This window comes from Vespa crabro, chromosome 25 (genome assembly GCF_910589235.1).
Source record: "Vespa crabro chromosome 25, iyVesCrab1.2, whole genome shotgun sequence".
Classification (NCBI taxonomy): domain Eukaryota; kingdom Metazoa; phylum Arthropoda; class Insecta; order Hymenoptera; family Vespidae; genus Vespa; species Vespa crabro.
The window spans coordinates 1,869,987-1,887,028 of NC_060979.1; the positions used below are offsets into that span (position 1 = coordinate 1,869,987).

The 17,042-nt window shown below is 25.2% G+C and overlaps 1 protein-coding gene across 1 annotated transcript in view; it reads right to left on the reverse strand.

The window, feature by feature from the left end:
- The window catches only part of LOC124432392 (probable serine/threonine-protein kinase yakA), a 114,031-nt gene extending 102,178 nt beyond the window's left edge, over window positions 1-11,853 (reverse strand). The window contains exon 1 of the mRNA XM_046981332.1: window positions 11,389-11,853. Within this exon, the coding sequence (XP_046837288.1) occupies window positions 11,389-11,558 (170 nt within the window). The 5' untranslated portion in view covers window positions 11,559-11,853. The remainder of the gene's footprint in view (window positions 1-11,388) is intronic.
- Window positions 11,854-17,042: the final 5,189 nt, after the last annotated feature.

Sequence of the window (17,042 nt, forward strand, 5' to 3'; positions counted from 1 at the left end):
TATTATTGCTACTTATATTATTATTATTATTATTATTATTATTTTATCTGATCGATATAAATTTTTCAAAATAGTAAAAGTATTAAGAAAAACAGCCTTTTGTTATTTAATTTTATATATATATATATATATATATATATATATATTTTTTTTATCATTATTATCTCGTCGACCTTATGTTCACCAAAATGGCGACCTTCCTTCAATTTATTTATTTATTCATTCATTCATTCATTCATTATTATTATTATTTTTTGTACAAGTACGTTCACCAAAATGGCCGAAAACATTCGGAGAATCTTTCATAGCTTTATTTATATTAATTAATTTATTATTATATTTATTTTCGTTCAAGTACATACAAAACCAAAAAATGTACGTTCAACTGATTAATAACTAATAATCAATTAATTAATTAATATCGTCGTACAATTTATATATTTGTCTATTTATTTATATCGTCGACATTCACGTTCAACAAAATGGCGAAATTAGAAATTGAATTTTCTTCAAGTATTTTTTTCATTCAATTTCTCTCTCTCTCTCTCTCTCTCTCTCTCTTATTTTTTTTTTTAATTTTTATTTTTCTTTTCTTCTTCGTTTTCTTTTCTCTTTGAAACGATAATAAAAATTCTCGAAGATCAGTGAGTGAGAGAAAAAAAGAAAAGAAAAGAAAAAAAAAAATATTTCATCGAAGTGCAACGACGTACATACATACATACGTAGAAAAATCGCATAATGAATAAATATAGCGAATCGTTTATCGAATTATTGATGTTACAAGTCGCATAATCGATGTTTACGAATTGAGCTTCTTGTTTCAACGATGGGATTAGTATTACGAGAGCCTCGATGATTAATAAAACCATAATAGGATTTCATTTGATTTAGTATGCTAACAATAATCCCGTGCAATACAATTAACTGTTTGTTATTTTTATTCGAGAAAATTATCGTTCGGAATTATAATCATAATATGACGGCGTATAGATTTGTTAAAGCATTTTTATTTGTATAACAATTATTTAATTATTTAATTAATTTAATAATAATTATCATAGAATAAATTAAATCCATAAATTATAATAACAATAACAACAACTACAATAAACAACAACAATAATAATATTAATAATAATAATGATGATGATGATGATGATGATGATGATGATGATGATGATGATGATGATGATCATAATAATGATAATGATAATAACGATACTCTGTTGTAAATTTAATCAATTCAATTAATTAATCAATTATAATTAATAATGTTTTGTTCGCGTTATAATTGAAATTATTTATCGATTGGCGTAATTTATGAGATCGAAATATTTCTATTATACATTTGAATATAATTGAATAATTGAATAATTTGAATATAATTGATGGTTGAAATAATTGATTAATATGATAATATATATATATATATATATATATATATATATATATATATTTTTTTTCGTTTTCTTATAATCGATATAATTAATTGATATACACATATTTATATACATATATAAATACACACACACACACACACACACACATATATATATATACGTACATATAAAAAAGAAAGAAAAAAAAGGACACCTCGTAAGAATATTTCAATCGTAATGAAAATAAATTTAGAGACTGATCGCGTTTCGTTAAAAAAAAATAAGAAAAAAAAAACAAAAAAAAGAAAGAAGAAAAAATGAAAAAAGAATTCTTTAAAAATCGATCATCTCCATATTAACATAAAGTAGAAAAAGGAAAAAGAAATTCAAATAAAAAGTATTTTGAGAATCGAACGTTATTATTAAAAGAAAAAAAAAAAAGAAAAAAAAAAGAAGAAAAAAAAAAATATAAAAAAAAAAGAAAATATTTTATTTATGAATTTGTATACGGGGCTAGTGAAATGTTTTTGAGATATCCTGAATTAAAGAAAAAAAAAAAAAAAAAAAAAAAAAAAAGAAAAAAAAAATAGAAAAAGAAGGAAAAAAAAATAAAAAAGAATCAATTAATCCTTCCCATGACATCACTTATCTTATTTTTTTCTTATTTTATTCGAATAATAAAAAATGAACGATTTTTATAATCGTCCAGAAGCAAACTTTCTGGCCAATCAAATTATTCATTTAAAATGTTTTAACTCGAATTATTTATATCTTTTTATTTTTATTTTTTTCAAACCAATATGTACATATACAATTATATACAAATTAAATTAGAAAAAAATAATTCCCGTAAAAATTCATTTTAAATGATCAATGATTAAAATGAATAAAAAAAAAAAAAAACTCATTCCCCTCCTACCGCATCACCCCTCCCACCCGTAATCCCTTCACAATAACTTCACCCTACTCAAACAATCATATCTTGTTTATTTCTGATTTTTTTGAAAAAAAAAAAAAAGAAAAAAAAAAAAGAAAAAAAACAAAAAATGATTTACGTGAAAAAATATAATAGTCATCGTCCGACGAATCTTATGTACACATATACACGTATGTATATATGTATGTATGTATATATGTAGGTATGTATGTATGGTTGGATGTATGTATATGTATGTATGTATTTATGTAAGAGTACATATTTAAGTATATATATATATATATATATATATATATATATATATATATATATATATATATATATATCTGTAAGCTGGATGTTTTTAGAATTAAATATCGTGACGAAGAATTCCGCGATCCATGCGACGGACAAGAATCATCGAATGGAACCACATGGAACGATTATAATGAACATGATTCTTCACTGCACGATATTTCAACGCTATTTCAAATTTCAAATTATTTCATATATAACAATAATAATAATAATAATAATAAAAATAATAATAATAATAATAATAATTGTAATAATAATAATGACAAAATATCCGTGAATTCTTTCTTCTTTCTTTTATTTTGCATTTTTTCTTTGACTTTCCTTCATGTCCTTTTGAATTTTCTTTTCTCTTTTCCTTTTTTTCATTTTTTTCTTCTCGGTTTTTTTTTTTTTTTTTTCTATTTAGTTTCTTTTTTCTCTCTTTCGTTCTTTCATTCTTACGATCAAAAAGTTCGTCCGTAACTAATTTTGTCCATGTAGCTAAGAAAAACGAATTCTTATTGGAAGATAAATATTCTTTTCTTTTTTTTTTGGTTTCTTTTCTTTTTGTTCTGTAAAAATTAGATCAACGATTTAACGTCGATTCAAACGTGCATCGCGCTTATATCGTTGATATTATTAAAAGATAAGAGGGAACAATTTTCTCTTTTTCCTTTTTTTTCTTTTCTTTTATTTTTTTTTTTTTCTTTTTCAATGAAAGAACTTCCACAGACAAGGTTTTTCTCCATGGAGAACAAAATTTTCTTTGAAAAGAAATTTCTTCTTTTTCCTTTAAAATAAAAAAAAAAAAAAATAGAATCGATAATTCAAAAAGAATTAAAACGTTTAAAGTGATATATATATATATATATATATATATATATATATATATATATGTAATTGATATTATTGAAATAAAACTATCTGTTTTCTTTTTTCGATCAAAAAATTCTTCCTAAATATTTTTCCAACCAAAGGAATATATATATAAATTATATTACTATATCTTATTATTATATAATTATTGATAATATACATAATATTATATTATATATTATTATTATTATTATTATTATTATTATTATTATTATTACATATAACATTATTATTATATATTATTATATAATAATATTATACTAAATTAAATTATATATGATAATAATCATATATATATATTATATTATACATATTATATTATAAATATTATTATTATTATTATATATAATCATTGATAATATACATAATATTATATTATTATTATTATTACAAATAACATTATTATTATATATTATTATATATTTATATTTATTATACTAAATTAAATTATATATGATAATAATCATATATATATATATATATATATATATATATTTATTATTATATATAATTCTTGTTATTATATACAATATTATATTATATAATATACACACACACATATATATATATATATATATATATATATATACATATATATTTATATGTAGACATATATGTGTATACATTTTTCTAGATACTTTATTATATATTAATTATATATAAATATTTCTAAAAGCTTTATTATAAATTAATTACACACACGCACATCCATATATATATATATATATTAATATATATTATAATATAATATATATTACATACTTACGTATGTAATAAATTGTAATATACTATTATCTAAAATATATTGACGTGTCAAAGTATTCGCTGTATAACGTAATAATTCACGTCGGCATATAGATTCGTGTTTAGAAATTACTCACATGTCATACATCAGAAGGCTAATCACTATGTCTCCTACTCACTACCTATTTGATTTTACGTAATTATAGATATATCCTTGAAGTTAATAAAAACGTTAGTCGCCTAACGACCGACGGGCCTGTTTATCACGAATAAAACATATATTTCGATACGTATAACATAAACAACAACGGACGGTTATTAATTATTTGCAAGGAACGGAATAAAAAAGGAAAAAAGAAAAGAAAAAGGAAAAAAAAAGAGGAACAACAGGAAAAATTAAAAAAAAAAAAAAAAAGAAAAAGGAAAAGGAAAAAAGAAAGAGAAAAAAACAGAAGAAAGAATATAGATAAAAATAAAATTAATATCGAAGAGAATAGGATAATCTAAAATTATCGTGTTTGTGCTTATAGATTCCGGATGATCGAAGTTTGTTTCAGTTTCAAGGACAAATTATCGCGATCTATGATCCATGATAGATCCTAGAAAGATTCATTCAAGTGTTCTTATCTTACGATGTCGAGGAAATACGGGAATTCCGAAGATATATATATATATATATATATATATATATATATATATATATATATATATATATATATATATATGTATGATTTTTATTGTAGATAATTAAAGAAGGAAAGGAAAAAAGAAAGACCAAAAACAAAACAAAACAAAAAAAAAAGAAAAAAAAGAAAAAAAGTTACAACGAATCTATTTTTCAAGATGAAATTTTCCTTTCTTCGTTTACTTTTTTCTTTTCCTATTTTTTTTTCTCCTTCATTCAAACAGACATAAACAAAAGTTTTATTCATTTCAATTTTATAACTCGCACGTGAACGAATAAATTTATAGGCATATAATTTCATTGGAATTTTTATTAATCAATTAAAAATTAATCCTCTCATATTGTTAAATCAATATTTTGCTTTTCATTCATACATTTTATTTCATTATATATAATTACTTTCGTCATTGTTTTAATTTAAATAATTAATTCGACGTTTCTACTATGAAAATTTTTTTACTTCGAAATTTTTTCTAATTAAAATATTAAATAATAATAATTAATGAATAATAAAAAATAAATAATAATAATAATAATAATAATAATAATAATAATAATAATAATAATTCGTTCGATATTCTTTTATGAATTTTGTTTATCCTATTTTTCAAATACATTATATTTCTAATAATTAATTTTATTGATTAATATTCAATTATATAATTATAATAATATATAATTTAAATTAAATACAATAAAGTGTTCGAATTGTAAAATAATAATTCCTGTCGTAATTACAATAATTAATTTTAATAATTAATACATGTGACCCGATATAATAATCAATCTCTTAATAATAAATTATCATAATGCATTTTCAATAATTATTTTGGGAAAATTAATATATCATGATTTAAATAATTAATCTCATCGATTAAATATATTGCAATGATAATTATTATTTATGTTAATTTAATCACAAAATAAGTCAATGGTTATTACAATGGACAATAAATGAGATAAATGAATAAATAAATAAATAATTAACTACATCCATATATTCAAGAAAAAAAAATAAAAAAATATATATATATATATATATATAAATGAAAAATAAATGTCACGTTTATTTAATTAAAATGAAAACAATTTTTCAAAAAAGAAAAAGTTACAAACAATTGTTCTTATTGAAAAAAGTCATAATAAAAAAAAAAGAAAAAAAAAATAATAATAATAATAATAATGATAATTAACAAGAACTTATGAAATATAAAAAGAAAAAAAAAAAAACGAACGAAAATTTTTTATAAAAATTTGCAAACAAGGAAAAGTCAATAACAATTTTAACGACTTAGAAAAAAGAAATAATAATAATAATAATAATAATAATAATAATAATAATAATAATAATAAAAAAATTGTAATAATAATAATAATAATTAATAATTAACAATTGTCATACACATTGACATATATGTGTGTGTTTCATAAAAAAGAAAATACTAAAATAAAATGTAATAAAATGATAATGGAAATGTAAAGAAAGAAAAAGAAAAAAAAGAAAAAAAAGGAAATAAGAAGACAAGGAAATAAGAAGAAAAAAAAAAGAGACGAAAAAAAGCCAATAAGAATGAAAGATCATAAAATGATTAAATCATTAATAGTGATAATAATTAAAATGATGGAAGCAAAAAAGGAAATTGAGGTAATGTCAACGTCGAAGACATTGAAAGAAAAGAAAGAAAGAAAAAAAAAAAAGAATATGAAAAAGGAATCAAGAAGAAGAAGAAGAAGAAAACGGAAAAGAAGTTGGACGAATGAAAAATGATAAGTAGAAATAAAAGTAAAAATAAAAATAAAAATATTTTTTAAATAAAACAAAACGAAATAAAAATTGCAAAGAGCAATGTTTAAATTTATTAAGAAATTTTTTTTGTTTTTTACTTTTCTTTTTTTTTTTTTCTTTCTTTCTTTTAATTAAATAAAACGAAATAAAAATGTTAAAAAGTAATATATAATGAGGAATAAAAATTTCGTAAATTAAATCAGAACGAAAGAAAAATTTTCTTAAATGAAGTGAAACGAAATAAAAGTGGAAATTTTAAATGGAATAAACGTCGCAATAAAGAGAAAAGTATTAACGTGGAAGAAAGGAAAGGAAGAAACAATTAGGATGGAAAAGTGAAGAAAGAAAGAAAAAATAGAGAGCGAAAAGAAAAAAAGAAAAGAAAAGAGATAGAAAAGAAAAGAAATAAAATGAAAGACGAGAAAAGGGTAGTAGGAGAGAAAAAAAAATAGAGAGAGAGAGAGAGAAATAGCTAATAAAAATGATCGATCGTAAAAGTGATAATCATTAGAAATAACAAAGATACAAATAATGAAGGCACAAATGATGGAACTACAGCAAAAAAAAAAAAAAAAAAATAGAGAAAAGAAGAAAAAGAAAAATGATAGTCAAAAATACGTCGTCGTCGTCGTCGTCGTCTATGTGCGTTCTGTAAGATTGAAAAAAGAAAAAGAAATAAGAAGAAAAAGAAAAATAAGGAAAGATTTAAAAAAAAAAAAATAATCCAACGAGAAGAAGAAGAAGAAGAGACGAAAAATAATAAAAAAAGGAACAAAATAAATTTTGGAAAAATAATATTCGAATTGAAAGTAAAGAAGGGAAGAAAATTCTTTACGGAGATTGTGAAGGTGGTGGCGGGGGGAGGGGGATGGGGAGGGGGGAGAAACAAAGCAAAGCGAAAAAAGAAAAATGAAATAGAAAGGAAGAAAGAAAGAGAAAAAGAGAAGAAAAAAAAAATAGAAAGAAAAATGGTAGCCGAAAAAACGTCGTCGTCGTCGTTGTCGTCGTCGTCGTCGTCGTCGTCGTCGTCGTCGTCATCGTCGTCGTCGTTTATGTGCGAAATTGGAAAAAAAAAAAAAAGTTCAAAGGAAAAGACAAGAAAATAAAAGATGAAGAAAAAAAGAAAAGAAAGAAATAAAAAGAGTCAGAAAAGAGAAAAGAAGATAAAGAAAAAGATAAAAAAAAAAAAAAAAGGAATAAGGGAAGGATCCTAAAAAGAAATAAGGGAAGGATCCTAAAAAGAGGATCCAAGAGGAAGGAACAAGAAGTAGAAAAACAAAAAGAACGAGAGGAAAAGGAAAAGAAAGAAGAAACGATAGAGACGTAAAAGCGAATGAGTGTTCGTGCGTGTGTCTGTGTATATACGACAGAGAGAGAGAGAGAGAGAGAGAGAGAGAGAGAGAGAGAGAGAGAGAGAGAGAATCAAAAAGAACGAAGCTATCAGCGCAGAAGGAAATACATGGAACATTGGAGCATACGAGAGTAGCATAAATCATAGGACATAAAGCATAAAAGCGCGTCCCACACGTCATTTTCTCGCTTACTCTTAAATGTATATATATATATATATATATATATATATATATATATATGAGAGGGGTGTCATCTTTCTTTTTTTTGTTACTCTTTTTCTCTCTCTCTCTCTCTCTCTCTCTCTTTCTCTGTCTCTGTCTCTTTCATTCCTTCTTTCATTCTCATACTTCTGTCTTTATATTTCTCTTTTCTTAATCGTTTCTTTCAACAGAATGACAATTTTATCGTCCATTTCTTTTGTATCTTAATAAGAAACGAAATTGGATTTAATTTGAATTCATTCGAACGTTTTAATGGCCCTCCCGTTGGAATTCGTCGGGATAAGAGATAAAGATTGAAAATGAGGTAAGAATATGAACTATGATTGTATGTAGGAATTAAGATGCAGGCCAGTATGTATGTGAGTGCGTGTGTGCGTGTGAGTGTGTGTGTGTGTGTGTATGATTTGATATAGATAAAAGAAGATAATAGAAAAGAATTGTATAGGGGATAAAAAAGTGTGAAGAAAAGGGACCGATGATGAAATATGATAATGAACATTGGTAAGAATAAAAGAAATATAATTACTAAATATATGTTACTAAATTAAATAACAGTGAGAAAAAAAAAATATATATATATATATATTTATATATGTATATAAATATATAATATATAAATATATAAATATATAAATATAAATATAATATAATATATAAATATAATTATAATATAAATTATAATAATATAATATATAATTATATTATATATATATATATATAATTAATAAATAAATAATTATAATAAAGATAATAAATAATAAATAATTATAAATAAGAGAATATATGAAATAAATAAATAATAAAGAACAGAGAGAAAATTGTCAAGAAGGAAATATGATAAGTTCAAACAAAAATGAAGACAAAAAAAAAATATATACATATATATAAATAATGAATAAATTAAAAAAAAAAAAATATATATATATATATTTATAATGGAAAAATATAAATAATGAAAAAATTAAAAAATTAAAAAAAAAGAAAAGGACGCAAACAGAAAGAGATAGAAGGAAAAAGTTTCGATGAAAGGAAAAAAAGGAAAGAAGAAAAATGTTTGGAAAAAGAAGAGGAAGAGGAAAAGAGAGACGAAAAAGAAGAAGAAGAAGAAGAAGAAGAAGAAGGATGTAAAAAAGGAAAGAAAGAAAGGTTATATAAAAGGGTTAAAGAAGAGAGAACAGAGAAAACGCATATAATCTCCTTTTATTAATGTACATACATACATACATACATATATATATATATATATATATATATATATAAATATATACATACGTACATAAACAGATCTATATATATATATATAATACTTACAATACATATATACATACGTACGTGTCTATACATTTTTTTGTATATATATATATGTATGTATGTATGTATATATATATATATATATATAAATATATATATATATATATATACTCGTGGCATACTCGAGGATGCCGATTGGCGATTACGTTAAGCAAACACCGCGGTGTTTACGCCCCCACAATTTGCCTGGGGTTCATCTTACCCTAATCGCCGAGCTAATAACAGGATTACCGTCGGCCGAACCTAAGGAATCGTATACTTATCCCTAATTCGCCGTATCGTTATTAATATACACAATACAATTTTGATGCGTTCCTCGCGGGAGGCGATAAGACAGACCATCTCTCTCTCTCTCTCTCTCTCCCCCTCTCTCTCTCTCTCTTTATTATCTTTCTTTCCTTCTCTTCCTCTCTTTATCTCTGTATCTCTATCTCTCTTTTGGATATCTCTCTCTCTCTCTCTCTCTCTCTCTCTCTCTCTCTCTCTCTCTCTCTCTCTCTCTCCATCACTCTTTCTCTCCCACTCTTTAATATCACTCTCTTTCTTTCTCTCTAACTGTATCTCTATTTCTCTTTTTATCTCTCTCTCTCTCTCTCTCTCTCTCTCTCTCTCTCTCTCTCACACTCTTTCTCTCTTCTTTTCTCTTTCTCTTTCTTTCATTCATTAACTCTATCATTCTTTTGTTGCATTTTTAACCATCATGGCGTCTGCCACGTGCAAGGTATGTAAATAAGTACTAAGTAAGTACTCAACTCTTTCAACGGAAAACTGTAAAACATAATACGCGGTGAGAGAGGGTGGCGGGGTAGGGGGTGGGGAAAGGGGCAGTGATTCAAATCTATTTCAGGATCATATTTTAACGTCGGCCACAATTTTAGGATTATCCGATCCATCGTTATTTCGTTACTTTGATTTTCCCGCCGGAAAGTATATAATACATATATATATATATATATATATATATATATATATATATATATAAGAAGAAAAAAAAAGAACGATTCAAAAAGTAAAGAAAAAAAAAAAAATTTGGCTACTTTTTTTTCTTTATCTTTTTGAAAAAGAAAGGAAGAAACAAAATAAAAATTGACAAAAAACAAGATCGGATTAATTGAATTAAATTCGAATGACGTTACGTTAAAAGAGCCTACGATAAATACAGTCCTAAAATTTATTGATACATTACCCCTCCCCCGATCCATTAAAAATCACGATTGATCAATTAGGAGGATCGAAAGTTTTCAAACATTTTTTCATAATCTATTTTATTGTTAATTTTTCTTTTTTCTTTTCTCAAGATGTTAGACTAATTCTTTTTTTCCAGATCATACAATCTGTATATATATATATATATATATATATATATATATATATATATATATTAGGTGGACCGGAAATGTCGTTTCTGCGCATGTCAATATTTGATTGTGATTAAAAATAAAAACTTGTTAAAAATTTATTCCTTTGAATTTAATTTAAGAAAGCGACATTACTTTCCGGTCCCCCTAATATATAATAAAAAATAAAACAATGTACATTTTATATATATATATATATATATATATATATATATATATATACATATAAAAGCAAATATATACATATATCATATATACATAAAAAAAATATATATATAAAAAGAATAATCCACCTGACATTATATAATAAAATCTAACATAATTCCTTTTTCTTAATATATATATATATTACATATATACAAAAAAGAAGAAAAATAAAACAATACACACACACACACGCTCATATATATATATATATATATATATATATATATATATATATCTAAATACTCAAGTACTCACGTGTAATGAGAATAAGATGGATTGTTAGCCTGTTCGATATGCGAGGGAGTCGGCAATGGCTGCACAATGGCAGCCGAAGGATCCCTAGCTGGCGAAGAACTTTGGACCGTTGGTATACCGTGATGGTAGCGTTGGCACATCTCGGCCAAATTCCACCCATGGGCATCCATATATTAGAACTGCTTTGACTGTCCTTGGCGTACCATCCATTTCACATTACTTACTTAACTCACATCCACTTTCTTCCCCTCTCCCCCCTTCTATTTTTTTTTCGGATTTCCACCTTATCTTCTCCACCCTCGCACCCTCTTTAACGCACTTCGCACCCCCTCACCTTCCCCCACTACGCGATCTTTCTCTTTCTCTCTCTCTCTCCCTCTCTCTCTCTTTCTCTCTTTCACTCTCACTCTCTTTTCTCTCTCTTTCTTTTTCTCTCTCTCTCTCTCTCTCGCTCTCTCTCTCTCTTTCTTTCTTCCTCTATCTCTGGCTTTCTCACTCTCTCTCTCTCTCTCTCTCTCTCTCTCTCTCTCTCTCTCTCTCTCTCTCTCTCTCTCTCTCTCTCTCTCTCTCCCTTTGTTTTTCTGTATCTATATATCCTTGTCTTTCCTTTAGATCATCGAAATAATTTTTTCTTAAATATTTTCAACTTTTGAACGAAACATCCTTAATCCTTCGTAACATAGTACGTTTTTATTTTTTCGTATTTTTTTTCTTTCTTTCTTTCTTTTTCTGTTGAATATTAATTATTTAATTAATTAGTTAATTTATTTATTTGTTTATTTTTCTTTTTTCTTTCAATACTCGATACCCCGAAAAGTATTGTTCTTTCTTTTCTTCTGCAGTCTTAATTTTCTCTTTTTCTTTTCTTTTTTTTCCTTTCGGTTACGTGTTATTCATAGCCCAACCGGATCGTCGACTATTCAGATCGACGGGTTGATATGCGGATTTTAATTCCTCTTAGGATTATTTCTGACGAACTTTTTTTTTCTTTAACTTTTTCTTTTTTTTTACTTTCTCTCTCACTCTCTCTTTCTGTCCCTCTCTTTATCTTTCTGTTTCTCTTTCTCTTTCTCTCGTTTGTTTTCTTCTCCTTTTGGCTGATCTCCTGATCCTGCGAAAAATAAAAAAAAAATGATTGTTTTAATATGACTTGTCTTTCTTTTGTTTTAACGAGTAAACAAAAATTCCAAAATAAAAACATTAAAAATTGAAATAACATTTTATTCTTATTATTTTTAACTTTCAATTTACTCAATTAAATTTTAACACTTTAAAATTGACATTTTTATTAATTTGATCATATATAAAAGAGGGAAACGGAACTGATCGAATAAGTCGAAAAAATGAATATAAAGAGAATAAATAAAATTAATCCATCCTAAAAAGGAAGGAAAATAAATAATAAAAAGGAAAAGAAAATTCGTCGTAAAATTTCCGGAGATGGAATAAAATGCGGAATAATAAAAATGAAAATTAATAAAATGTTCCATGAAAATGAAAAAAAATATATATCATAAAAATGAAAATGATAATGAAATATTTCATAAAAATGAAATGAAATATTTCATAAAAATGAAAAAAATATTTCATAAGAATGAAAATGACAATGAAATATTTCATAAAAATGAAAACGGTATAATACATTTCATGAAAGCGAAAATGAAATTAAATAATTCATGAAAATGAAAAAAAAATATTTCATAAAAATTAAAATGACAATGAAATATTTCATAAAAATGAAAATGAAATGAAATATTTCATAAAAATGAAAATGACAATGAAATATTTCATAAAAATGAAAACGGTATAATACATTTCATGAAAGCGAAAATGAAATTAAATAATTCATGAAAATGAAAAAAAAATATTTCATAAAAATTAAAATGACAATGAAATATTTCATAAAAATGAAAATGAAATGAAATATTTCATAAAAATGAAAATGACAATGAAATATTTCATAAAAATGAAAATGACAATGAAATAATTCATAAAAATGAAAACGGTATAATACATTTCATGAAAGCGAAAATGAAATTAAATAATTCATGAAAATGAAAAAAAAAAATATTTCATAAAAATTAAAATGACAATGAAATATTTCATAAAAATGGAAATGAAATGAAACATTTCATTAAAATGAAAATGACAATGAAATATTTCATAAAAATGAAAATGACAATGAAATATTTCATAAAAATGAAAATGAAATGAAATATTTCACGATAATGAAAATGAAAATAAAATATTTCATAAATATGAAAGGTAATAAAATATTTTATAAAAATAAAATATTAACAAAAATATAATAGATCCTGGATTAATATCAAAGTGATCTATATCGAAACGATCGGAAACGATCGATAGATCCATACTCGATAATGGAAAAAGATCGAACGATCTTCTCGTTCCATTGTCGCAAAGGAAGAGAGAGATAATGTTTTCCTTCTTTTTTGATTTTTTTTAGATTTTTTTTTTTTTTTTTTTTTTTTTTTTTTTATTTTATTACGTTGACCGATCGACGTCGACATTTATAAAATATTCCGACCTACAAAATCGATTCGCGAGAAGAGAAAATCAACGTGTCATCGGGGCTATTCATTCGTTTCGACTTCCATTGTTATCGAACACTTCGTCGAGGTTCTCGATAAATCAAAATCGCGGTCGCGTGAATTCATCATCCGCGAACCGTTATAATCTCGTTTAATACGTTCAAAATTTTCTACAGTCATCGATAATCCCTTTTGTACTGTAATCCGATCGTTGATTCTTTTGGAATTCGATTACGTCATTCGATCGTCTCGTCGAATCCGGACAGATATTTTTCTCTTTTTTTTTTCTTTCTTTTTTTTTTTTTTTCTACGTTGGATTAACAAACATGACAGATTTTCGATTTTCCATGTCATATATTATATGTCCCTTTTTCTTTTATTTTCTTTTTCCTTTTTTCTTTTCCTTTTTTCTAATCAAACTATCATTTCGTAAGATCGATTTTATTTGCTTGCAATACGATGACGTCACTCGTCGAATCCGGATAAATTATTTGCGTTGGATTAACAAACATGGCGGATTTTCGAACGTATTCGATTTTACATAACCTATATTCTTTTGTTTTCTTTTTTTTTTTCTAATCAGGCAATCCTTTTGTAAGGTCGAATTAAAGTGTTTGTAATTCGTTGACGTCATTCGTCGAATCCAGACGGATTATTTATTAGGTTAAAAAATATGGCGGATTTTCGAACGTTTTCGAAGTTATGATAGTTTTTTTCTGTTTTGTTTTTTTTTTTTTTTCATTTTTTACTTTTCTCTATTTTTAATTTATTATCATTCGATCGCCCAATCCTTTCGTAATATCGCATATATTTGTTTCTAATTCGATAACGTCATTCGCCGGAATCTCCGAATGGATTTTTTTCAGGTAGATAGGTTAACAAATATGGCGGATTTTCGAAAGTTTCTCATAAAGAACGTTTTTATATATTTTTCTTGTTCATTTTCTTTTTTATTTAGAATTATAAAAGGAAGGAAGAAAGAAAGATCAAATTTCTTGTATCGATGTTGTTAATAAAAAAAAATTAATTTTGATCGTTCGATAACAGTCGATTAGAATATATTAAAAAAGAGTTCATTGAATTTCTCGTATAAAAAAAAAAAAAAAAAAAAAAAAAAGAAAAGAGTTCATTGAATTTCTCGTATAAAAAAAAAAAAAAAAAAGAAAGAAAACGTAAGAAAACGTAAGAAAACGTAAGAAGGAAAGCAAAAATTATGATAATAAATTTATATGGAAAATAAATAAATAAAAAATATGATATTATCAGATATTTACGTTATATATGAAATATTAAAAAAGAAAGAAAAAAGAAAAATTGAAAAAAAAAAAAAATGTAATCTGATTATTTAAAAATTATTATAAATATATTTACGTGGTTCCATCGGAAAATTTCATTGGAATGAAGCGCGTAAGATAATAATAGAAAAAAAAAAAAAAAGGAAAAAGAAATAAAAAGAAAAAAAAATCAAAGAAAACGATTCAAAAAATCTACGAAAAATACGACGTCGTCGTGTATATATAACATTCCAAAAAGAAAAAAAAAGAAAAAAAGAAAAGAAAAGAGAGAAAGACAGGAAGAAAAAAAGAGAAAAACAAAAGATTAACATAAAAAAATTTATCTCGCTATTAATAAAATTACTATAAATAAACGATTATATTCACAAATGGACGACGTGAGATAAGAAATTCAAAAAGAGAAAAGAAAGAACGAACGAAACAAGAAACGAAACGAAGGAAGAAAGGAAAGGAAAAAAAAAAAAGAAAAAGAAAAAGAAAAAAAGAAAATACAAAACAATTCAATAAATCGACAATACGAATTGAATTTGAGTATAATATTCGATAAATCCAACATGAATGAGATAATCGTCGATAATTTTCAGAATGAAAGAGAAAGAAAATAAAAGGAAAAATAAAACAAAGAGAGAGAGAGAGAGAGAGAGAGAGAAAGAGAGAGAGAGATATCTATTATCCAATTACGTTTATGGATAATTCCCAAATAGATGTCGCTATTCTCCGAACGCGGGAAAATACAAAATGTCTCGCGAACGTCATCGGTACGGGACGAGGGTTCGTGTCGAAGAAAAAAAAGAAGAAAAAAAAAGAAAAAAAAAAAAGGAAAATAAATTTTCTTTCTTAAATGAGATCGAAGATCTCGATAGAAAGCAAGAGGGAGGGGGAAAAGAGAGAGAGAGAGAGAGAGAGAGAGAGAGAGAGAGAGAGAGAGAGAGAGAGAGAGAGAGAGACAGACGCAGACAGACACAAAGACAGAGAGAGAGAGAGAGAGAGAGAGAGAGAGAGGGAAAGAGAGAGAGAGAGAGAGAGAATGCGGATGAGTAAGACAAGGATGGTTGAGCGAAAAGGGTGGGAACATTGATGGGACGGGGTGAGACGTAGAGGGTGGGCGGGGGTGGGGGGAGGGGGTAGAATGCTAGTAGGAACCCGAGTATGCCGGACGTCGATGGCGAATCTATATATAGCGCGAACGTGACTTGAATAATTTTCAATGACGTTTTCGTCGATGTTTTTCCTCGACGGTGGCGGCCCGTTAAGTAAGCACCGTGCGTATAAAATTAAATCGAAGATCGGATTGAAATCGAAATATAAAGATTTAACTTCAACGCGTGTGTGCTCGAGTGCCCGATCTCGGGACTTCGTTTCTTTTCTGTTCTTTTTTTTCTTTCTTTCTTTCTTTCTTTCTTTCTTCTCTTTTTTTTTTTTTCTTGGTCATAGAATGAGAAAAAAAAGATTAAATAAATAAATAAATAAATAAATGACGTTTGTTTTGCTTTATTTTGTTCGTTGTTTGTTTGTTTGTTTTTTTGTTTGTTCGTTTGTTTCCTTTTGGTGTCTCTTTTTTTTTTCTTTTTGAGTTGAAATATAAACAATTTTTTTTCTTTTTTTTTTTTATGACGAATGTTTACTCTGTTTTACCGACCGTCGGTATAACAGCAATGTTTTATTTAATATAACCTATTTTATATATATATATATATATATATATATAAGTTTATCGATATGAAATAAAAAAAAGTAAAAAGCAAACGAACAAATTGTTAATATTAATTTTGATTGAATATTTAATGATAAATATTCTTTTCTTTTT